This window comes from Hypanus sabinus, chromosome X1 (genome assembly GCF_030144855.1).
Source record: "Hypanus sabinus isolate sHypSab1 chromosome X1, sHypSab1.hap1, whole genome shotgun sequence".
In the NCBI taxonomy this organism is placed as follows: domain Eukaryota; kingdom Metazoa; phylum Chordata; class Chondrichthyes; order Myliobatiformes; family Dasyatidae; genus Hypanus; species Hypanus sabinus.
This window is the reverse complement of record NC_082738.1, coordinates 66,044,814-66,070,091: the sequence shown is the minus strand read 5'-3', so window position 1 is coordinate 66,070,091 and position 25,278 is coordinate 66,044,814. Positions and strand designations below refer to the sequence as shown.

At 42.8% G+C, this 25,278-nt stretch overlaps 1 protein-coding gene across 6 annotated transcripts in view; it reads left to right on the top strand.

The window, feature by feature from the left end:
- Positions 1-25,278, top strand: part of LOC132384979 (protein AF-10-like) — a 379,099-nt gene that overhangs the window by 40,924 nt on the left and 312,897 nt on the right. For all 6 annotated transcript variants that reach the window (XR_009509047.1, XR_009509048.1, XM_059956683.1 and 3 more), the window contains exons 3-5: positions 12,824-12,878; positions 14,870-14,979; positions 24,527-24,630. Coding sequence is in view for 4 of the 6 variants with exons in the window: in XM_059956683.1 (XP_059812666.1) it covers positions 12,824-12,878; positions 14,870-14,979; positions 24,527-24,630 (269 nt within the window). In the remaining 2 variants the exon portion in view is untranslated. The remainder of the gene's footprint in view (positions 1-12,823; positions 12,879-14,869; positions 14,980-24,526; positions 24,631-25,278) is intronic.

Genomic DNA, 25,278 nt, shown 5'->3' with positions numbered 1-25,278 from the left:
TGCCTTCTCCCCTGTAACCTCTGATGCCCTTACTAATCATGACCCTTTCAACTTCTGCTTTAAATATACCATATGGCTTGGCCCGCACAGCCAATTCACCACGCACTGGCTAAAGAAATTCCTCCCCATCTCTGTTCTAAATGGACATCCCTCTATTTCAGAGGCTGTTCCCTCTGGTCCAACACTCATTCACTATAGGAAACATCTTCTCCATCTAGACCAGGGGTTCCCAACCTTTTTTATGCCATGGACCAATACCATTCAGCAAGGGGTCTGTGGATCCCAGGTTGGAAACCCTGCCATGCCTTTCAATATTTGATAGGTTACAATGAGATCTGTTTCCCCATTCTTCTCAGTTCCATGAGTACAGACCCAGAGCCACCAAATACTCTTCATACGTTAATTCTTTCGTTCCTGGAATCATTCTTGTGAATCTCCTTTGGACTCCCTCTCATGCTAGCGCTAGCACATCTTTTCTAAGATAAGGAACCCAAATCTGCTGACAATACTTCAAGTACAGTCTTATCAGTCCTTATAAATCCTCAACATTATTTCCTTGCTATGAAATTCTAGTCCTCATGAAATTGACTTTGCCTTTCTTAGCAATGACTCAGTCTGCAAATTAACCTATTGGGATTCCTCCGCAAGGACTCCTTTGCACCTCTGATTTTTAAAATGTTCTCTCTGTTTGGAAAATAGTCTAAGCCTATATTCCTTCTTCTAAAGTGATTGACTATACACTTCCCTACATGATATGCCATCTGCTACTACTTTGCCCATTCCCCCAATCTGTCCAAGTCCTTCAGCAGACTCCCTGCTTCCTCAACATTACATGCCCCTCCACCTATCTTTGTATCATCTGCAAACTTGTCCACAAAGCTATCAATTCAGTCATCCAGATCATTGATGTATAACATTAAAGGAAGCAGTCGCAACACTGACTCCCGCAGAACACCATGAGTCATCAGCAGCAAACTATAGAAGGCCCCTTTTATTGCCACTCCTTGCCTCCTGCCAGTCAGCCAATCTTCTATCCATGCTGGCTTCTTTCCTGTAATACCATGTGCTTTTTATCTCATTGGCACCTCTATACCAGATGCTGCATCAACCAGTCAAAATGCTCTCCACTGTTACAAAAGTAGTACCAAGAGATTACTACATCAAGTGAATGCATGAGTGAGTTGTTGGTGGGGAGGTGTGGGTAGACAATGTAACATCCTCATCAACTCCTGGAGAATATTTCACTTCCAACCAATCAAAACGGAGAAGGAGAATCATTGAGATCCTTGCATGTCTTAGGCAACGTGTGTCATCCCATGAAAATAGCAGAAGGAATGTGGCACCTCCCATTTAGAATACCCCCTCACCCCAGAAGGTATCTCCAGCCCCACTAGTGACAGGCTGCAGATACCACAATGCCCTCAGCAGCCAACCCAGAAGCCACAGAACTGGAATGGAGCCCAGCAGACAGTCAGAAGCAACAGCCAAGTATTGGGTACAAGGAGCTCTTTGAGATCATGACTAATCTCTACCTCATTTCCACTTCCCTGCATTTGCTCCATCTTCTTTGCTGCCAACCCCAACTAAAAAACCTCCATGACTTTCTCCAACTTTTGTGTCTCCAAATGTTTCCTAGTTGAGAATGGCTTCACCTGAATTTAACATTACAGAGTAAGTTAGCCTTGAGACATTCACTTTTAAATGTGCAAATATCCTAGATGCCTCATGTTGCCTTCTGCAATTGAAATTTGCTGATTTTTGTTTGTCTGGGAGCTATGGGTAGTACTTGGTGTATTAAGCGATTTGGAGAGCAAGAATTTTTTCAAAGATTTGGCATTTGGCTCAATAAAGCAGGAGTTTACCTAAGGTCAGAAAAAAGGGGAAGAATATGTAATGACTTTCCATTGCAACATTTCCTTTATTCATCTTCATGTTTCCAGAGCCTTAGATGCAGTGTTCAAAGTCAAGATTAATTTGTTATCAATGTACATGTATACTACCATGTACTACCTTGAGATTCATCTTTTGGGTATTTACAAGGAAAAATGAAATACAATCAAATTTACAAAAAGCCATAAGTGAACAGACAACTAGTGTGCAAAAGAAGACAAACTGTGCAAGTAAAAAAATAATATTGAGAACATAAATTGTAAGAGTCCTTGATATTAGTCTGTAGGTCGTGGAATCAGTTCAGATTTCATTCATTTGTTACGTGCCCTGTTGTATGACGTGGGTGATCATGATCTTTTCATGACCATGATTGTTCTCAGCAAATTTTTCTACAGAAGTGGTCTTCTGGGCAGCGCCTTTACAAGACGGTAACCCCAGGCTTTATCAATACTCTTCAGAGATTGTCTGCCTGGCATCAGGGTTGCATAACCAGGACTTCTCTTGTGTACCAGCTGCTCATATGACCATCCACCACCTATTCCCATGGCTTCATATGACCTTGATCGGTGGGGGGGGGGGGCGGAATGTGGGTAAGGAGGTGTTACACCTTGCCTAAGGGTGATTTGCACGCCAGCAGAGGGAAGGAGTGCCTTAAACCTCCTTTGGAGGAGACACATCTCCACCCAGAGTAAGGATATTTCAGTTATCCATGCCGGTTCAGGAGCCTGATGGTTGAAGGGTAGTAACTGTGCCTGAATGTGGTAGTGTGAGACATAAGGCTTCAGTACCTCCTACCTGATGGTAGTAGCAAGAACAGGACATGGCCTGGATGGTGGGGTTCTTTGATGATGGATGCTGCTTTCATGTGGCAGTCCTTGTAAACATATACAATGGTGATTGTTCTAGCCTATAATAAATTCAGGTGAAACCATTCTGGGCAAAAACAGGAAACACTTTGAGACACAAACATTGGAGAAATTTTAAAGGTTCTATCTTCCATGGAGTGTTTTTTGTTAGGGTTGGCACCAAAGAAGTTGAAGCAAATGCAGCCCTAACCAAGAAGATGGTAGAGAAATTCAAGGGATTGAATGATCTCCTTGTACTTGGCTGTTGCTTCTTACTGTTTTAATCTGTCCAGTTCTTGCTCCACTCCAGTTCTGTGGCTTCTGGGTTGGCTGCTAAGAGCATTTTAATATCTGTGGTCTCTGTCACTAGTGGGAATGGCTTGTCAGGGTGAGGAGGTGGCCTAGATGGGAGGTACCCTGTCAAACACCATCTGTGGTAGTGTCTGAGGGTCCACAGAACAGGTGTTAAACTAAGTCACCCTCCCACCCTGAGGGAACTGCCTGTTTAATAGCAAATGTTATTTATTTTATATATTCAGAGATACAAGTCCTTCTGCCCCAATTAGCTTATTCTGCCTAATTATCCCATGTAACCAATTAATTGAGCAATCTGCATGTCTTTGCAATGTGGGTGGAAACCAGAGCACCTAGAGGGAACCCACGCAGTCATGGGAAGAATGCACAATTTCCTTACAGATGGTGGTGGGAATTGAACCTGGGTCACCGACACTGTAATAGAGATGTGCTAATCATTATGCTGCTGTGCCAATAATAAAAAGGAGCCATTGTGAAGCTGTAACCTTTGTAGTTTTAAACTGAAAGGCTTTTTGCCAATGATAATCTGATAGGTCCAATCAAGTAGACTAAAAAGATCTTTCCTCCTTGGCAGCTTGCCAGTGCCTCCTGACTGGAACTTGTTAAATTTATGACTTTAGATTTATGTAGTTGTCTCTGCTTCCTTCTCTGGCACCCTCTCATCCGAACAAACATCTCTTTGTGATAGAGCCTGCACATTTCACATTCGCCATCCCAAAACTGGAGTGGAAGCAAGTTAACCATGAACCTCTGCCAAGTTGCAGCTCGGCAGGCCAAATGTGCTTGTTCATATGAGAGAGAAAATAACAGGACTTAGCTAGTTATTTGGCCAAGGAAAGCTTCACAGATTCAGATTCATTTATTTATCACTTGTACATTGAAACATACAGTGAAAAGGTTCATTTGCATTAACAACCGATACAGTTTAATGATGTGCAGGGAACAGCCTACAAGTATCGCCAATCATTCCAGTGCCAACATAGCATACCCACCACATTCATCTATTTATCAGATGTACGTTGAAATATATTGTGAAATGGATCATTTGTTTTAACAACCAACATAATAACTAAGGGTGTGTTGGGGGCAGCCTGCAAGTGTTATCGCACATTCTGGTGTCAACATAGTGTGCCCACCATGTTCAGCAGAGCAACATGAGCAACAACAGCAAAACAAATCCCTTTCCTTCCTTCCACTCACCCACCCACACACAGATAGTCCTCCGATTCCAGGACAGACCACCTTTGGGCCGCCACCCATCCAGTGGACTTGCAGACATTCGTCCTCTGACTTCCCCAGTGGCCTCACAGACCCAAGGGCCTCAGCTATCAGACCAATCAACCTTCAGGCTTTGATCTTTGGTGTCGCCACAGGGCTTGCCAATAATCCTAATACACGGTCCATCAGTGTTCAAGTCCCAGCATAATTCATTATTTGCTTAATATCCCCATCCTCGATATCCTAAGATGCTTCTGTTGAAGGAATGAATTTGGAGTGTCTTTATGGCTGTGCTGCAACCAAGTATTGGCAGCTGAGACAGACACATTCAGTAATGTGTCTACATTCATACTTGGATTATACTTTTTAATACATGATTTTCTTTTTTAAAAGTAATGCTGGCCTCCTGAATATGACGAGAAGAAACCAGCAACACAGCAGTTTGACTAATATCAAAAACTTGTTGAATATTGAAAGGTCTAGATAGAGTGGACATACAGCAGATGTTTCCGATAATGGGAGAGTCTGAGATCTCAGAATAGAAGGATGTCCCTTTAGAATAGAGATGAGGAGGAATTTCTTTAGTCAGAGGATGAAGAATCTGTAGAATTCATTGCTGAAAGTTAAATTAAAGTTCAAATTCAAGTTTGATTAATTTTTACCCATATACATTCATACAGCTGAGTGAAACAGCATTCCTCCGAGGCAGAGTACAAAATACAGTATGTACAATCACACATAGAACATGTAGTTATGATAACACATGCAGTCAGAAAAAACATAATTCCCTGAGTGGAAGGCATGAAGATTGATGGTGCATGGAATGTTGTCCTGGAACCATGTTTGTGCAAGAACAAGTACACAGCAGTTCTTTATCTTGCACTGGTTCATCAGACAAAGGCAAATTTGTTTTATTCATGCTGGGTTAGCCACAGGTAGTCCAACTTGTCTTCCAGGGAGCAAACACTGGAGAGCAGCATCAGGAGGGGCCAGCTCCTAACCCAGCACAGATTCCAGCATGCCTGCCCTCCCACACTGTCTCTGATGCTACCCTGCTGGGTGGCTATAGCAAGTGATACCGCAGCACGAGGGACTGAAGCATGCAACAAATGAGGCCACGTAACTCCCCCTCACTGTTGGTTTCACCAGTGAACTGGACTTGCAGTACTTTATAGTACCAAAGCCCAATAGCACTTTGCGATCTCAAGAAAAATGTTTAAGATACACATTTGCACCATTTGTTGGACCCAGAGAGGCTGCCGCAACCAAGCGTGCCACCTTCTTACTAAAAGTTGCCACAGGTGGCTGTAGATGCCAAGCCACTGGGTATATTTAATGCAGGCATTAATAGGTTCTTCATTAGTAACAGCATCAAAGATTATGGGGATTGGAGTTGAGAGGGGTAATAAATCAGTCATGATGAGCAGACTCGATGGGTTGAATGGCCTAATTCTGCCTCTGTGTTTTATGGTTTTATGACATAATATAGGGATTCCCAAATGGTAGGGTTCGTGGCATAAAAAGAATGCCTGGTCTAGTAGAAACTGCCTCATGATACTAGGGACCCAGGTTTAATCTGTTCTGGGTGCTGTCTATCTAGAGTTTGCAAGTCATTAGTGCTTTTGTTTGAGGTGCCTCTGGGAGACCCTATTTCCCCTCTCCTCCTAGAGCTGAATTCAAGGGGATGTTAAATTCCCCCAAATGTGTCAGGAAGTACTGGAATCGGAACATGAAGAAAATGTTTTAATGTAGGATTAGTATAAATTCAACTCATATTCTTGGTATTATTTTTATTTGCACATTTTGACTTTTGCACATTGGTTGTTTGTCAGTCTTTGTTTATGTATAGTTTTTGTAAGTTATATTGTATTTCTTTCCCTGGAAATGCCTGCAAAAAATGCATCTCAAGGTAGTGTAGTTGTTAGTGCGATGCAATTACAACACAGGGTGTCGGAGTTGGGAATTCAATTCTGATGTGGTTTGTAAGGAGTCTGCACATCCTCCCAATGGATAGCATGTGTTTCCTCCCACAGTCCAAGATGTATCGGTTAGTAGATTAATTGGTCATTTGTAAATTGTCCTGTGATTAGGCTGGGGTTAATCGGGAGATTGTTTGGCGGTACGGCTCGAAGGGCCAGAAGGGCCTGTTCCACGTTATATCTCAATAAATAAATAAACATGTACGTACTTTGATAATAAACTTAACTTGAACTTTGAAAAGATGGTTGAGATGGACCTGTTGGGCCACAGGGCCTGTTTCTTTGCTATGTATCTCTTGGACTATCGCAACAGCCAGAGAATAAGCTGCAAATTCAGGTAATTTGGTAGCGGTAATTTCCAGGTCAAATAGTATTACTTTGTAAACATGAACGGACAATTCTGGTTACGAGACCAGCCTTGGGCATACAACACAATATCTGCATCAGATAACTTTGTTCCCATGTAACTCTACTCTGGAGCTTTTGCCAGGGAAATCAGAGCAAGTTGCTTCAGGCTGCCAACCTTTGGCTTCTCCTGGAGCAGAGGGATTTCAATTGCACTGGAAAGGGCTACAGTGCAGTGTCAATGCAGCCTGTCCAATCGCAACAGGCAGGAGATCCTGGTAGCCACCTATTTTAATTCCACTTTCCAATCCCATTCCGTCATGTAGGTCCACTGCCACGATGAGGTCATTTTCAGGTTGGAGGAACTCTGGGTAGCTTCCAAACTGACAGAATTAACATCGATTTATCCAATTAATGGTCATTTCTCCTCCTTCCCTTTTTCTTCTTTTCCATTCCCCATTCTGGCTCCCCTGTTACCACATTCTTCTCATCACCTACCTACTCTGGTGCTTTTCCTCCTTCCCCTTTACTCTACATCCCATCAGATTTCTTTAACTTAAGCCCTTTTCCTTTTCCACCTACCAGCTTCTGACTTCATCCCTCCACCCCCATCCCTCCACCCCCCTCACCTGGCTTGACATATCTCCTTCCAGCTTGTAATCCTTCCCTTTCTCCCACCTCCTTATTCCAGCTGTTCTCCCTGATGAAGGCTCGGCCTAAAACATTGACTGTTTATTCCTCTCCATAGATGCTGCCTGACTGCAAATTTCCTCCTGCATTTTGTGTCTATAACTCTGAATTTCCAGCGGCTGTTCAAAGTGAAGTAAACTTATTTTCAGAGTACGTATATATCTCCATATATCACCCTAAGATTCATTTTGTTGCAGGCATTTGCAGTAAATGCAAAGAAACACAATAGAACCAATAGAAAGTAGCAGATAACAACCAGTGTGCAAAAGACAACAAACTGTGCAAACACAAAAAAAACAAAATAATGATAATAAATACTGGGAACATGAGATGAGGAGTCCTTTGAAAGTCAGTCCATAGGTTGTGGGAACATTTCAATGATGGGGCTAGTGAAGTTGAGTGAAGTTATCCCCTTTGGTTCAAGAGCCTAGATGAGGGGTAATAACTGTTTCTGAACCTAGTGGTGTGGGTCCTGAGGCTGTTATATCTCCTGCCTGATGGCAGCAGTGAGAAGAGAGCATGACCAGAATGGTGGGGGGGTCCTAGGTGATGGAAGCTGCTTTCCTGTGACAGCGCTCTTTGTAGGTGTGCTCAATGGTGCGGAGGGCTTTGCATTCGTGTTTTTGATGCAACCAGTCAGTATACTCTCCACTGCACATCTATAAAAGTTTGTCAAAGTTTCAGACGATATACAAGTTTCTAAGGAAGTAGAGGTGTTGCCATGCCTTCTTTCTTATGGCACTTGCGTGCTGGACCTAGGACAGATCCACTGAACTGGTAATACTGAGGAATTATAAGTTGCTGACCCTATCCACCTCTGATCCCCCAATGAGGACTGGCTTATGGACCTTGGTTTCCTCCTCCTGGTCTTGCTGACATTGAGTGAGAGATTGTTGTGGCACTACTCAGCCAGATTTTCAATCTCCCTCCTATGTGCTGATTTATCCATACCTTTGATTCAGCCTACAACAGTAGTGTTATCAGCAAACTTAAATATGCCATTGGAAAACTGCCTCATCTCACAGTCGTAAATGTAAAGTGAGTAGAGCAGGGGCTAAGCACTCAGCCTTGTGGTGCACCTGTGCTGATGGTGATTGTGGAGGAAATGTTGCTAATCTGAGCTGGCTGGAGTCTGCAAGTGAAGAAATAGAGGATCCAGTTGCACAAGGAGGTATTGAGGCCCAGGTCTTGAATTTGTTGATTAGCTTTGAGGGGGTGATAGTGTTGAATGCTGAGCTGTAATCAATGAAGAGCATCCTGATATATGCATCTTCACTGCCAGATGTTCCAAGATTAAGTTAAGAGCCATTGAAATGGCACCTGTTGTGACAGGAGGCAAATACAAGTTGCTGCTCATGTAGTAGTTGATATGTGTCATCACCAACCTCACAGAACACTTCATCACAGTATTCACATTTTTCTTGAGCATCTGAAGTCTACTTAAGAGTTAAAAATATCAGTGAATACTCCAGCTAGTTGATCAGCACAGGTCTTCAGTATTCTGGCATGTTCGTCGTCTGGGCCAGATGCTTTCTGTGGGTTCGCCCTCCAGAAGGGTGCTCTCACATTAACATGAGAAACGTTTTGGCTGTGGAGGTTTGTGAAGGTGCCTCCATGTTCTGTTGGTCAAAGCAAGCATAAAAGACATTGAGCTCATCTGGGAATGAAACCTTGTCATCACGTATGTCACTTGGTTTTACTATGTAGTAGGTGATAGTATTCATGCCCTGCCACAGCTGTCAAGCACCCTTCAATGATTCAAGTTTGGTCCAGAATTTCCACTTTGCATGTGAAATGGCTTTCTTGTATTTACATTACTTGGTCACTAGACCTGAACACTACTGATGTCCCTCAGCAAATTGCAGATTTATTGGTTCATCCAAGGCTTCTGGTTGGGGTAAACTCTAAATGATTTTATGGGGACACACTCATCCATGGCTGACTTTACAAAGTCTGTGACAACTGGTATATTCATTCGGATCCTCTGATACCTTGAATGTGGCCCAGTCCACTAACTCAAAGCAATCTTGTAGCTGCTTCTTTGCCTCCTGCAACCACCTTTGTTGTCCTTGCTTCTGGAGCCTTGCTCTTTATTCTCTACCTGTATGCAGATAGGAGAAGGTCAGTCAGATGATCAGATTTCCCAAAATACGTTCGAGGGACAGAATGGTAGGCATTCCTTATGATAGTGTTGGGGCCCCTGGTATTGCAGAAGATATGTTGATAACAATTCGGCAGAGATTTCTTCAGGCAGGCTTAATTGAAGTGCCTGGCAATGATTTGAAAGGCATTAGGGTCGGCTGTTCACAGGGATGATCCCATTACAGATCAGCATGGGCAGTTTTGATCTCCATTTCAGACCTGTGCCAGTTCAGCCCTCTTTATCACACTGGGTGGTTCCAAGTTCTGTTGGAGCAAGCGCCATGTAGATAGTGAATTTAATGTGGATGCCCAAAAAACAGTCCAATGCATCACCAGCACCAGCCTACCAGCCACTAAGGTCATATACATTCAGTGGCGTTATTAGGTACACCTGTACACCTTGTTAATATAAATATCTAATTAGCTAATCCTGTAGTAGCAACTCAATGCATAAAAACTTGCAGACTTGGTTAAAATGTTTAGTTGTTGTTCAGAGTAAACATCAGAATGGGGCAGAAATGTGATCTAAGTGACTTTGACAATGGAATGATTGTTGGTGCCAGACAGGGTGGTTTGAGTATCTCAGAAACTGCTGATCTCCTGGGATTTTCACACAAAACAATCTCCAGAGTTTACAGAGATTGGTGAGAAAAACCAAAACAAAACATCCAGTGAGCTGCAGTTCTGTGGGTGAAAACACCTTGTTAATGAGAGAGGTCAGAGGAGAATGGCCAGACTGGTTTAAACTGACAGGAACTCAAATAACCATTTGTTACAACAGTGCTGTGGAAAAAGAGCATTTCTGAATGCACAACACATTGAACCTTGAAGACGAATGGGCTACAGCAGCAGAAGGCCCCAAACATACACTCAGTGGCCACTTTATTAGGTACAGGAGGTACTTAATAAAGTTGCCACTGACTGTATGTAGAAAGGTGCCAGAAAAAGGCCAGCAATATAATCAAGGATCCCACATACCATGCTTTTATGGACTGTTTGTTACACACCCATCGGGGAAGAGGCTTGCAGTTTCCATGCCAGGACTGTTAGACTCAAAAACAGTTACTTCCCCCAAGCTGATCAACACCTCCACCACCACTATATCCACATCAGCCACTCCTCTCCTCAGCCCCTCAGCACCTTTCATGCTCCATGCATTGCTACTCTAGTTATTTGTACATTGTGTTTTATAGTATTGCTTTGAAGAAGAAAAATGGGTTTCCTCTCCTCTACCATTGATTCCACCCTCACCGGCATCTCCTCCATTTCCCAGATATCTGCCCCCAATCCAGCTTACTGTTGCCATAACAGGGATAGAGGTCCTCTTGTCCTTGCCTATCACCCCACAAGCTTCCACATCCAGTACATCATACTCTGCAATCCTACCACTAAACACGTTTAAACCCTCCCCCCCCACCCCCCCACTTCCACTCTCTGCTTTCCACCGGGATCTTTCCCTCCATGATTCTCTTATCCATTTCTACACCTGTCCATTCACCTCCTCCCTCATCACTATTCAAGGTCCTGAGCAGTCCTTCCAGGTGAGGCAACATTTCACCTACGAGTTTGTTGAGGTTGTCTACTGTATCCAGTGTCCTTATGTGTCCTCCTTTGTGAGACCTGATGTAGATTGGGGGACCGTTTTGTTGAGCACCCTTGCTCTTGTCTGCAACAAGAAGGATTTCCTGGTGGCTAACAATTTTAATTCAACTCCCATTCCGACATGTCAGTCCACGGCCTCCTCTACTGCTTTGATGAGCCGACTCTCAGCTTGGACGAGCAACACAACCTGACAGCATTCCTCCTCCTTCAGCCCTTTACTTTTACCAACTATCGCTTCCAGCTTCTCGCTTTATCCCCCTCCCCTACCCTTCAATCTCCCCACTCACCTGGTTTCCCCTATCACCTTCCGGCTTGTACTTCTTCCCCTTCCCCCACTTTCTTATTCTGCCACCTTCCCCCTTACTTCCTCAGGACTGGAAAGGGTTTCAGCCCAAAATGTCAACTGTTTATTCCTCTCCATAGATGCTGCCTGACTGGCTGAGTTCCTCCAGCATTCTGTGTGTGTTACTCTACATTTCCAGCATCTGCAGAATCTTTTGTATTTGTGAAGGGATATAGATCATGTTCGAGCCGAAGAGATTTAGGTTAATTTGGCATCGTGTTCAGCACAACATCATGAATCAAGGGGTCTGTTTCTGTGCTAAACTGTTCTGTTTTGTTAGCTTTTAACAACAAACTGGTATTTTTTCTGGTTATCATTGGAAGATGAGTTATTGTTGTTTCCTTGGTCTACATTCTTAAAGCAAATTGGAATTCCAAGGTGAGATTTGAATTTTGGTTTCTCAATTACTAATCTACAAGCTGAATCCCCTGTACCACTAGCACCACCTATTAAGAAGCAGAATGATTTCTAGGCTCATGGTTGAGGGAGTGGCCTGGACACCAGGAGAGATCTTCCTCTCCTCAGACAATAGCAATGGGAGGTTTTGCATCCTCCCAGCTGCTGGGTTGGAGGTTTACTAAGGACCCTCACCATTTGGGACATGTACTTTCAAATGGCCTGATTCTGCTCCTAGATCTTGGGTCTTGTGAATGGTTCAGCAAATTGCAGCCACATCTCATTAGGATACACCAACACATCCAGGCAGATGCTTTCAATCTTGTCAATGTTCACTTGTAGGGAATTTCTATTCATCCATCACTGGAAAGCAGGGAAACGGTCCCACTTTACCGGGGACTGCCCATCACCTTATTGAAGAAGCTTCTCCTAAAATGTTGAGTTGATGTCTTCAGGCTCCTGTACCTTCTCTCTGATGGCAGTAATAAGAAGAGAGCATGTTCTGAGTGTTGGAAGTCTTTAATGATGGTTGTTGCCTTTTTAAGGCATTGTATTTGGAAGATGTCCTTGTTGCTTGGGAGGCTTGTGCCCATGATAGAGCTGGCTGTGTTTGCAACAGCGATGCAACCAGTTAGTATGCTCTCCATGGTACATCTGTAGAAATTTGCTAATATTTGGTGATATTCCAAATCTCCTCAAATTCCTGGTGAAATATATCTGCTGTCATACCTTCTTTGTAATTGCATCAATATGTTGGGCCCAGGATTTATCTTCGGAGATGTTGACACCCAGGAACTTGAAGCTGCGCACCTTTTCCACTGCTGATCCCATGATGAGGACTGGTGCGGGTTCCCCTTTATGAAATCCACAATTAATTCCTTGGTTTTACTCACTGCTTTATTAACTTAATCAATCCTTTGTGTGGGTTTCTTAATTACCTCCTATTGTAGTGATTGTTTTCTGTGTTTAACTGAGGCTAAAGCTTGGTCACCTGCCTTGATTGGAGGCTGGCTTACAACTGAAGTGATAAACAATAAATCCATTCCCTTTGTTTCCAGCGATGTGAACTCTGTCCCCACAAAGATGGTGCTCTCAAGAGGACTGATAATGGAGGTAGGTTGCATCAAAGTGTGGAATTATGAGGATATAGACAATGGTAAAAGTAATTAACAGCACGCAGAGTTGTGAAGTAACTTTTCATAAATGATTACTTTTCAGAATTTTTATGCTTCATTGATGGTGTCTCTGTTCCTCTCCCTCTCCACCTCTCTCCCTCAAAATCTCAAAAGTTCAAAATTCAAACTGTTCAAAGTACATGTATGTCACCCAGAGATTCATTTTCTTGTGGGCATTCACAGAAGCTACAAAGAAGCACAACAGAATCAATGGAAAACTGCACACAACAAAGACAGCCAAACAACCAATGTGCAAAAGGCAACAAATTGTGCAAATATAAGAAAAAGAGGGAAAAAGGATAGTAAATAAATAAGTAATAAATATTGAGAACATAAATTATCGAGTTCTTGAAAGCAAGTCGATCAGTAGGTCAGTGGAAGCTCAAAGTGGTTAGTGAATGAAAGGAGGTCATTGAGGCACACAAGCCTCCAAACCCTACAACAAGATTGTGGTCCTCTTGGAAGATTTGTGTTATTGCCATCACTTTTTATTAGGGGTTCCCACGTGTTAATATTTGTCACATTTGGTCTGCTTTATGTCCCAGAACCAAGTCCAGTAATGTTGGCTTCTTTATCAGGCCAGGATCATACTGAATGCATTTCAGAAACTCTTGGCTCTCTTTGTTTTGTGTGTCATTGCTTTCCTTGTCTGTGTTTGGCCGGTATCCCAGTCAGTACTTTGGATGAAGTCCCCCATTATTACAACTCTATTTCTTTCTCACATCTCTGTAATTTCACTGCTGATTTGCTCCTGCTTGTAATCAGCATCTAAAACATTCCCAATGGTGTAATTACAGCTCTATTGTTCCACAACTTTGAACAGTATTTTCTCTCCTCGCTCATTCCTGGATGGCTGTCCCCTCAGTTCAATGCTGCATGATTGTCCTCGCCCCAATATCTCACCGTCTAATGTTTTACTTTCCCCATTTTTCAGAGCACATTATATCCATGAATATTCAGAGATTCTGCTTGCTGGAGTGTGTTTACATAATTCACTGTCTATATCCTCCAATCCCCCTCAATTTTGCATTCAGTGCAGTTGCCTTTTGCTCTCCAGTACTATTTGGGAATGTTATTTTCAAGTGGTGCAGACAGGGTATTAGTCATCCAGCCCTGTAGCTTTCTCCCTTTTCCTTTAAGGAAGTGGCTGGCCTCACTTGGCAACAACACAGAGACAAAGTTGGAGCTGGAAGTTGGCTGTATTAGACCTGATTCCCAGGGAGACTGGGCAGCCCCAGACAATCATGGGCACAATTGTCCTGAGATGAGTTGGCTCTCACCAAAGGCGGGTGTTTGGTTCCAAGCACAGTGCACACGAGCAGGTGTGTGGAATGGTGTAGAGTGGGACAGTGAGGGAGGGGCATGGGAGAAAGGGTAAGGAATGAGACGGGAGATGGTGAAGGATGTGAGGGAAGAGGAGGTAAAGAGTGAAGCGGTCAGAAAGGGTGAAGTTTGGGGCAAGGGGGAGAGGGGTTGATGTGTGGGGTGGGGAATCAGAGGTGAGAAGGTAGAGAGAGCGGGAGTAGGCAATTGTCTCTCATTTAGAAGATTTTGTGTTCATGTCCAATGGGAGGTTTCTGGCTGACTGTCACTCCCAATGCAGTGCTGAGAGTATGGTGACTGCTGGAGGCCCAACTGCTCAGCTGCCCAGCATCCCAGAGGAACGCCTTCCACTCTGGACATCAATAATTGGAGAGGGAGAAGAGATTTCCCCTTGCTCTTTACCTCACTCAACACCACTGAAACAGATTCAGTGGCCATTTCATTTATTAGTTTTGGGTTTGTGCTATGTATAACTACATGTATTATGGTAGAGGCCACTTTTTCAACAAGTAGAAGTATGTCACAGTGAGGTGGTTGCAAGTACTATGTTATTGTGAATAGGAGGTACAGCACACTGAACCATTTTGTTCTGTTTGGTGTCTTTAGGTTGGGCCCACGTGGTGTGTGCCCTCTATGTTCCCGAGGTGCAGTTTGCTAATGTTATAAGCATGGAGCCCATTGTACTGCAGTACGTTCCCCATGAACGCTTCAACAAGGTAACAGCTCCACCGTCTCTCCGCGGGTATTCTCTCTGATCCATGTAACGTGTTAGCTCTGTTATATACCTCCATCAACAACCTTACCTTGCTTGTTCCTTTGTCCACTTGGCCTCAAGAATGGTCATTCTCGTGGTCTTTGGAGCTTGCAGTCCCCGAGGAGGCCGTCTGCATGGTATGGAATCTGCTGGTTCTTAGTGAGAGAGATGAAATCAGTCCCTGCTCCCACCCACCATCCTGCAAGATTTTCCCTTTTGATATTTGCTGGGTCTCCTTTGAATCGTCACAGAGTTGCACTGCATGGGAACAGTTCACTTGGCTCATCTGGTCCAGGCCAACTGAGATTTCCACCTATGCCAATCCCACTTCCCCATGTTTGGCTCATATCTCTCTAAGCCTTTCCTATCCACGTCCCTGTCCAAGTACCTTTTAAATGTTGTTAATGTACCTGCCTCATCTACTTTCTCTGGCTGCTCATTCCTTGGATGGACAACCATCTTTGTGGAAAAAATTGCCCTCAGGTTCCTATTGAATCTTTCCCCTCTCATCTTATGTCCTCTAGTTCTTGATTTTTCAGCACTGAGGAAAAAGATGTTATTTACCCATGTACACCCCATAATTTTATGCACATTCACCCTATCTACGCTTCCCTGTTGTCCTTGTTCCTGCTTCCATTGTCTTCAAACTGGACTATTACCCAGTGAGGAAAGATTCAGATTGATAGGTTCTTTATCAGTCAGAGTGTCAAATGTTATGGGGAGAAGGCAGGAGAATGGGGTTGAGAGAGATAATAAATCAGCCTTGATGGGATGGCAGAGCAGACTCTGAGTTTTTACTTGCTGGAGTTTAGAAGCATGAGGGATGATCTCATTGCAACCAATCAAATATTGAAATACCCACATAGAGTGGATATGGCGAGGATGTTTCCTGTATTAGGTGAGTCTGGGACCAGAAGCAACAGCCTCAGAATAGAGGGACATCCATTTAAAACAGAGATGAAGAGGAATTTCTTTAGCCAGAGGGTAGTGAATCTGTGAAATTCATTGCCACAGACAGCTGTGGAGGCCAAATTATTTGGGTATATTTAAAGTTCTTGATTAGTCAGGGCATCAAAGTTACAAGGAGAAGGCAGGAGAATGGGGTTGAGAGGGATAATAAATCAGCTATGATGGAATAGTGTACAAACTTGATGGGCCGAATGTCCTAATTCTGCTTCCATGTCTTATGGTCTTATTAAGTATGCTGGAATTTATTTCCTTTGAAACACAGGAGGCTGTGGGAAGAGTAAACTGCAGGTGTATAAAATTCTGAGAGCCTAGAGAGAGCAAATAGCAAGGGCTTAATTCCCAACAAGGAACTGACAAAAACCAGGGGCACAGATTTATAGTTCCTGGCAGCAGGATTGGATTGAAGATGAGAAAAGGCTTTTTTTTTCCCCACACAGATGGGAGATCATGGTGGAATTTGTAGACAAGGAGAATTTTAATATTACAAGAGATGCTGGAGGATCTTGGGCAATGGAGGAAAGTGAACAGTTGTTATTGTGGGTTAAGTTCTTTCTTCTGAATGATCCAAATGAAGGAACCCAAACCACCGTTGCTGCCTGGGCCATTAAGTTCCACCAGCAACTTGTGTATTGCTGCAGATTCCAGTATTGCAGTCTCTTGTGCCTTAAGGATATTAATACAAGTTAAGTACCTCTTGTCCAAAATGCTTGGGCTGGAACTGTTTCAGGTTTTGGACTTTTTGAATTTTAGAATATATAATGAGATAGCTTGGGATCACCATCTGAATTTATGTGCTACTGGTAAGCAGCCTTTGTCTTGTTTGTTCATTGCACCTATGTACTTAACAGTAAAAATTATTTCATGCCATTGATATAATGAAATGATAATGTATGCAAAGTAGCAAAAGTTGCAGCATCGGGAGAATACCTGTATCAACAACAAACAATGGCAGGCTTTCAGTCTCCACCTAAAATGCAATGTTTTGATGAAAATATTACAGTACATTGTATTTCTATTTTACTTTTTTGAGGCTTTATGTAAGGTATTAAACAAAAGACAATTTAATTGTAGGTAGATGTAATGAAAACTGAAAAGTCAACATTTTATTTTTAGTGCAATAATGACACTGGTCATGTTATACTCAAACTTGAGATTTTAGTTAGAGGTGAAATTCAGATTTTGTGCAAAAGTTTTGTCATTACTAAAAATATGTGATGTTCTTTGTTTACAAAAGAAGAAAAATGCCACACCAAACACAACAACTATGTGAGATCTGAAATTTGAGGGAGAGGGTACATTATTGCAGTTCAGGGACCTGAAAGTGGATGCTCTTTGGATGTGGAGGGTGTCTGCTAGATGACTTTTTAAAATGGTTCTTTCAGTGTTGTCTGCCTGATTAACAAGGGAGTTTGGCTTGCGATTTTTTTTTCTTTGATTTTATAACCAACATGATCTCTTGTTCTGCTATGAATACGTACTGCTCTAACCAGTAAGTCCATCACATATTTTCACCATGTTGTCTATGAGCATTTTTCTACTGTATTAACAATAACATCTTCGTCTTCACTATTAATATCATGATCACCTTGATTCAGAACCATTTCAGCTATTTCACCATCGGTCATTGAATGAACAACCGGAATCTCATTATTGATGTTAAAAATGTCTTCGATATCCACTTTCTCCAGTTTATTGATGGACTCTGAAGGTATCCCTTTTGATTATGTAAGGAGTTCCAACATCTCATTTGACATACGTAATCCTTCAAACTCATCACTCTGTTCATCATCATCATTGAACATATTCATAGGCCAGAGGTTTTTCTATTTTTCATTAATTTGTGTTCATTACTTTCAGTATAGAACTTTAACAGTTTGTCCTTCTGTTCCTTCAGGTCATAGATGGTGGTCTTTCCAACACCATACTCTTCTGTCAGATGCTTCACACTTATACTGCTGATAAGTTTTTCCAACAACTGTGTTATTGATGAACATAAATGCTTCCTCTTTTGCTATTTACTATTACCCATAGGGGTAACTGCAGGCCTTTTTGACATTTTGAACAATATCTTCAAAGCACAGAACAGAGAATAAGCGCAAAATACATGGAAATCACTGAGTAATGCATAAAGGTCTGGCTATGAAAACTGCTGAAAACAAACTGGCAGCAACAGGACCCCACTCAGGGTGTGTGAGGTCACTTCTCAGAACTGTTTGTGATGTGCAGTGATCTGCATATCACCAGGGAACCTTCCCAGCACCTTGTGGAATTTCCCATTTGTGATGTCATGTCTGCACTCAAAAAAAAAGGATTTCTGAGGTTTTTAGATTTTGGGATATGGGGCACTCAACCCGCACTACAGTAGATGCTGTGGGAACTCGGTCGGTCAGGCAGCATCTATTTTGGGTTGAGATTCTACTTTTGATCAATCAAAGTCAAGGGACCCAAACCATTTCTCTCCACAGAGCTGATGAGTTCCTCCAGCATCTTGTGTGTTGCTACAGATTACAGAATTGCAGTTTCTTGTGCCTTGAGAATTTTAATACCACTGGAAGCCAGCATTAGCAGTGATTTTAGAGTTAATGGGTGAAAGGGAATACATTGGAAACAAGTGATTCTGCAGAGCAACACACAGAAAGTGCTGCAGGAACTCAGCAGGTTGGGCAACATCTATGGAAAGGGCTGAACAGTCAATGTTTCAGGCCAAGACGCTTCATCGGGATTGGAAAGGAAAGGGGAAGAAGGCAGATTAAGGTGGTGGGGAGAAGGAGAGGAGTACAAGCTGACAGGTGATGGGTGAGACCAGGTTATGTGGGTGAGTGGGATAGGCAGGATGAATTGAGAAAATGTTAGGGGTTAGGTGAAAGAGGTAAAAGGCTAAAAAAGGAGGATTCTGATAGGAGAGGAGAGTAGACCATGGGAGGAGGGGTACCAGAGGGGGGTGATGGGTAGGTGAGGAGAAGTGAAGGAGCAAGATGGGAACTGGAATGGGGAATGGAAAAAGAGAGACAAGAGAGGGGGAAAAAGTTGGAGAAATCTATGCTCATGCCATCAGGTTGAAGGCTACCCAGGTGGAATATCAGGATTTGCTCCTCCAGTCTAAGACTAGATGCATCATGATCTTCGAGAAGACTATGGACCAAAATGTCCATAGTTCCAACTGGTGATAGAAAATGCATGCCAAAAGAGCCATGTTACAATAGTCACGGGGGATTTCAATATGCAGGTACAGTGCATAAGTATTTATCCCCTTCAAGTCAGTATTTGGTAGATGCACCTTTGGCAGCAATTACAGCCTTGAGTCTGTGTGGTGAGGTCTCTATCAGCTTAGCACATTTGGACACTGCAATTTTTCCCCATTCTTCTTTACAAAACTGCTCAAGCTCTGTCACATTGCATGGAGATCTTGAGTGAGCAGCCGTTTTCAAGTCCAGCCACAAATTCTCAATTGGATTGAGATCTGGACTCTGACTTGGCCACTCTGGGGCATTAATTTTGTTGTTTTTTTAGCCATTCCTGTGTAGCTTTGGCTTGATGCTTGGGGTCATTGTCTTGCTGGAAAATAAATCTTCTCCCAAGTTGCGGTTCTGTTGCAGACTGCATTAGGTTTTTCTCCAGGATTTCCCTGTAATTTGCTGCATTCATTTTACCTTCTACCTTCACAAGCTTTCCTTGGCCTGCTGCAGTGAAGCATCCCCACAACATGATGCAGCCACCACCATACTTCACAGTAGGGATGGTGTGTTTTTGATGTGCGGTTTTCGGCTTATGCCAAGCATGGCGTTTGGCCTGATGGCCAAAATGCTCAATTTTGGTTTCATCAGACCATATAACCTTCTTCCAGCTGACTTCAGAGTCTCCCACATGCCTTCTGGCAAACCCTAGCTGAGATTTCATGTGAATTTTTTTCAACAGTGGCTTTCTCTTTGCCACTCTCCCATAAAGCTGCGACTGGTGAAGCACCTGGGCAACAGTTGTTGTATGCACAGTCTCTCCCATCTCACTCACTGAAGCTTGTAACTCCTCCAGAGTTGTCTCTTGGTGGCCTCCCTCACTAGTTCCCTTCTTGCATGGTCACTCAGTTTTTGATGGCGACCTGCTCTAGGCAGATTTACAGCTGTGCCACATCCTTTCTACTTCTTGATGATTGACTTAACTGTACTTCAAGGGATATTCAGGAACTTGGAGATTTTCTTGTATCTATCTCCTGACTTATGCTTTTCAATAACCTTTTTGTGGAATTGCTTGGAGTGTTCTTTTGTCTCCATGTTGTAGTTTTTGCCAGGATACTGACTCACCAGCAGTTGGACCTTCCAGATGCAATTAGTTGAAGCACCTTGACTGCACATGGTGATCTCCATTTAACTAATTATGTGACTTCTAAAACCAGTTGGCTGCACCAGTGATGATTTGGTGTATCATATTAAAGGGGGTGAATACCTATGCAGTCAATTATTTTGTGTTTTTTATTTGTAATTAATTTAGTTCACCTTGTAGAGATCTGTTTTGACTTTGACACGGAAGAGTCTTTTTTTTGTTGATCAGTGTCATAAAAAGCCAAATTAAATCCACTGTGAATCAATGTTGTAAAACAATAAAACATTTTAACTTCCGGGGATGAACACTTTTTATGGGGACTCTAGATTGGGGAAAATCAAGTTGGTGCTGAATTCCAAGGGGGGGGGGGATTTCTGGAATGCCAATGAGATGGCAGCTCATGTATGAGCCCATGAGGAGATCAGCTGTTCTGGATTGAACTGGATTGAACAGAGAGCTTAAGGTCAAGTGATAACAATATGATTGAATTCAGCCTGAAATCCGAGAAGGAGAAGCTAAAGTCAGATAGATTGGTATTATAGTGGAGTAAAGTGAATACAGAGGCATGGCCAGAATTAATTGGAAAACAATACTGGCAGGGATGATGGCAGAGCAGCAATGGCTGGAATTTCTGGAAGCAGTTTGGAAGGAACAGGATATATACATCCCAAAGAGGAAGAAATATTCTAAAGGCAAGATGACTCAACCATGGCTAACAAGAGTAGTTAAAGCCAACATAAAAGCCAAAGAGAGGGCATACAATAGGACAAAAATTAGTGGGAAGTCAGAGGATTGGGAAACTTTTTAAAACCAACAGAAGGCAACTAAAGAAGTCATTAAGAAGATAAAGGTGGAATACAAAAGTAAGTTAGCCAGTAATATTAAAGAGGATACCAAAAGTTTCTTTAGATACATAAAGTGTAAAAGAGAGGGGAGAGTGGATATTGGACCACTGGAAAACAATGCTGGAGAGGTAGTGACAAGGAAATGGCGGATGAACAGAGCAAGTATTTGGCATCAGTCTTCACTGTGGAAGACAGTAGTAGTATGGTGGAAGTTTCAGTTGTCAGGAATCATGAAGTGAGTGTAGTTGCCATTACTGGGGAGAAGGTTCTTGGGGAAACTGAAAGGTCTGAATGTAGATAAGTCACCTGGACCAGATGGTGTACACCCCGGGGTTCTGAAAGAGGTGGCTTAGGAGATTGTGGAGGCATTCGTAATGATATTTCAAAAATCACTAGATTCTGGAAAGGTTCCAGAAGACTGACAAATTGCAAATGTCACTCTTTCCTTCAAGAGAGAGAGGCAGAAGAAAGGAACTTGGAGGCCAGTTAGTTTGAACTCAGTGGTTGGGGAGATGTTGGCGTCGATTGTTAAGGATGTGGGTTTGGAGTACTTGGAGGTGCATGATAAAATAATCCGTAGTCAGCATGGTTTCCACAAGGGTAAAATCTTCCCTGACAAATCTCTTAGAATTTTTTAAAGAAATAACTAGCAAGATAGACAAAGGTTGATGTTATGTACTTGGATTTTCAGAAGACCTTTGACAAGATGCCACACGTGAGGCTGCTTAACAAACTATGAGCCCATGGTATTACAGGGAAGATTGCATGAATAAAGCAGTGGCTGATTGACACGAGGCAAAGAGTGGGAATAAAGGGAGCCTTTTCTGATTGGCTGCCAGTGACTAGTGGTTTCCACAGGAGCCTGAGGACAAGTTCTTTTTACATTATATGTTGATGATTTGGGTGATGGCTTTGTTGTGACGTTTGCAGATGGTACGAAGATAGGTGGAGGGGAAGTTCATTTTGAGGAAGTAGAGAGCTACGGAAAGACTTAGATTAGGAGAATGGGCAAAGAAGTGGCAGATGGAATACAGTGTCAGGAAGTATCTGGTCATGCACTTTGGTAGAAGTGAAAAGGTTGACTATTTTCTAAATGGACAGAAAATAAAAAAACCTGAGGTGCAAAGGGACCTGGGAGTCCTTGTGCAGGATTCCCTAAAGTTTAATTTGCAGGTTAAGTCTGTGGTGAGGAAGGCAAATGCAATGTTAGCATTCATTTCAAGAGGACTAGAATATAAAAATGAGGATGTCATGCTGAGACTTTATAAAAGACTGGTGAGGCCTCAGTTGGAGCATTGTGTGCAGGTTTGTGCTCTTATCTTAGAAAAATGTGCTGAAATTGGAGAGGGTTCAAAGGAGGTTCACTAAAATGATTCCAGGATTGAATGGTTTGTTATATGAAGAGTGTTGGCTCTAGGCCTGTATTCACTGGAATTCAGAAGAATGAGGGGTGACCTAATTGAAACCTATCAAATTGTGAGAAGCCTTGATAGTATGGATATGAAGAGGATGTTTCCTATGATGGAAGTGTCTGAGACCAGAAGACACATTCTCAGAATAGAGGGATGTCCTTTTAGAATGGAGATGAGGAATTTCTTTAGCCAGAGAGGGATGAATCTGTGGAATTCTTTGCATTGGTGGCTGTGGCGGGCAAGTCTTTATGTAAATTTAAGGCAGAGATTGATAGATTCTTGTCTGGTCAGGGTGTGAAAGGATATGGGGGGTGGGGGATGCAGGAGATTGGGGCTGAGTGGAAAAATTGATTAGCCACGATGAAATGGTGAAGCAGACTTGATGGGCCAAATGGCCTAGTTCTGCTCCTAAATCTTATGGTCTTATGGTTTTATGTCAGAAAGGGAAGTGGAATTAAAATGGATGGCTGCTGGGGCAGACGGAGTGAAGCGGTCCCCTGATCCATGTCAGTTCTTAGGGAAGGCCACACCAGGAGCACCAGATACAGTGGGCCACCCTGACAAACTCCCAGGTGAATTGTTGCCTCACCTGGAAGGACTATTTTGGGCTCTGAATGGTGGTGAGGGAAGTGGTATTGGGGCAGGTCCTGCATGTAGGGCTAAGTGCCAGAGGGAGATCAGTGGGGAATATTGGAAAAACTCGAATTCAGATGGGAGAACTAATGAAGCTGGCAGCAAAGATATAGATCAGTGTGTGAGCAGCAGTGAATGTTGTTAAGGTGGTATTAGTGCCGGAATATCTAGATCAGGCATGGGCAAACTACGGCCCGCGGGCCATATGCAGCCCGTTAAGCTTTGTAATCCGGCCCGCAGAACTTGATGAAATTATATTAATAAACCTTGTTAACGTTTTTTCCCCGCAATTCTGGCGTTTTCCCAATAGATGACGCACTGTATATACATTGACCTTTGTTGAGGTGCAGCGTATTACTCCACATTTTCGCTTTACTTTGTGACCTTGTGGCGACCCATTTCCTGGCACATCCGAACCGGCTCACAATTAGCCAGTGTTCCGACTAAGGGAGATAGCCTGTGGGGATTTGCGAGCACAGATCTCCGCATACTGGCGTGCTCTCACAGTTTTGGCACAGGGGACAATTGAATAAGAAGGAGCAGGACAAGTAGACCTGCATCTCGTACCGTTTTTGAAATAAAAACAGTCAGGAGGAGAGTGATGATGATAATATCTTGAAGGATAACAGAATTTTCAGTGCTTTAAAATAATAACTGTTACTATTAAAAAAAAGCTGTATTTTATTCATTTAATTTTCAGTGTTTTAAAAGTCATTTCAATAAATGGCTAAATACCATGGGACTTCAAAGACAGATATTTTGTTGTAATGCATTTGTTCATTTTCAATTGAAATTAAAGCATATGTTTTCTACATATCCCATGATATTTTATTTTCTCTTATGAGGTGTATTACCAAAACACTCCGTCCATCTGCTCCTGGTCCGGCCCCCCTGTCAAATTTTAGAACCCTTTGTGGCCCTCGAGTCAAAAAGTTTGCCCACCCCTGATCTAGATCAAAGCACATCTTGGAGCTAGGTATAATACCAAGTGTCTGCAGAGTAAGATCAGGCTTGATAGCAGCTTCACTGACTTGGAAATTGACTCTTGGAGATCAAACCCTTAGCCTTGCCAATATTTGGTATCAGCCCTAAACATTAACTATTTATTTATAGATGTTGCCTGACTACTGAGTTCCTCCAGTGTTTTGTTGCTCAAGATTTCCATAATTTGCAGAGTCACCTGCACCTCTGATCCTTGCTGCATGTCGGTTGAGACACTCTAAGATGATGGTTTTAATGATTGTCCTGAATGGAATCCACAGTGTGAGCAAGAAACTACTGTGTGTTTGAAGCACACATTAACAAGTGTCCATCTTTTTCCTTTTGGATTTAGACCTGTTATCTCTGTGAAGAACAAGGACGAGAGAGCAAGGCAGCAACGGGAGCCTGTATGACTTGCAACCGGCATGGGTGTCGGCAGGCGTTCCATGTCACTTGGTGAGAAGACCTTCCAAACTTTCCCAGAACTTCTCTCAACTCCAGAAAGCCCAGTTCCCTTTCCACAAACCTGAAGCTGATAACACAACCTAGGGCTGAGTTTAACTAGAGAGCCACAGGATTACTATAAATGTTTCCTGAAGATGGAGAGAGTCTCCTGGTATTGGGAAAGTTAGTTGTGGGAAGAAGGATTCTCGCTTGTGGGAGAGTCCCAAAATGAAAGGGCTGAAAATGAATCCAAAAGGGATTGAAGGTGGATTTTTGTTCTTAAGTTCTAGAGCCCTCTACCATGAGTAGTTGTACCAGGACAATTTGTCAAAAGTAGCAAGGAGCAGAAAAGACAAACCAAAGGGTTGATGTGAAGTAAGACTAGAACACCTAGTTCTGACCTAGTGGTCCAGGTGGTCTGTTGCTGTACTGTTCTCTTCAGTATATTTTTTTTAGAATCCCAAGTGTTTTGCCAATAAGAGATTTTAGTGAGGTAGGTCATAGGCCATAAAAGTTTAATGGCAGATGGTCACTTGGACTATTTACTTTATACCATATGCAGAGAAACCAGAAATTTGAACTGAGAGACCTTCATGCAGCTGAATCGAGTGTGGGTATCACTTAATTTGTTCCTCCATTCCTCTGATCATCTCACACTTT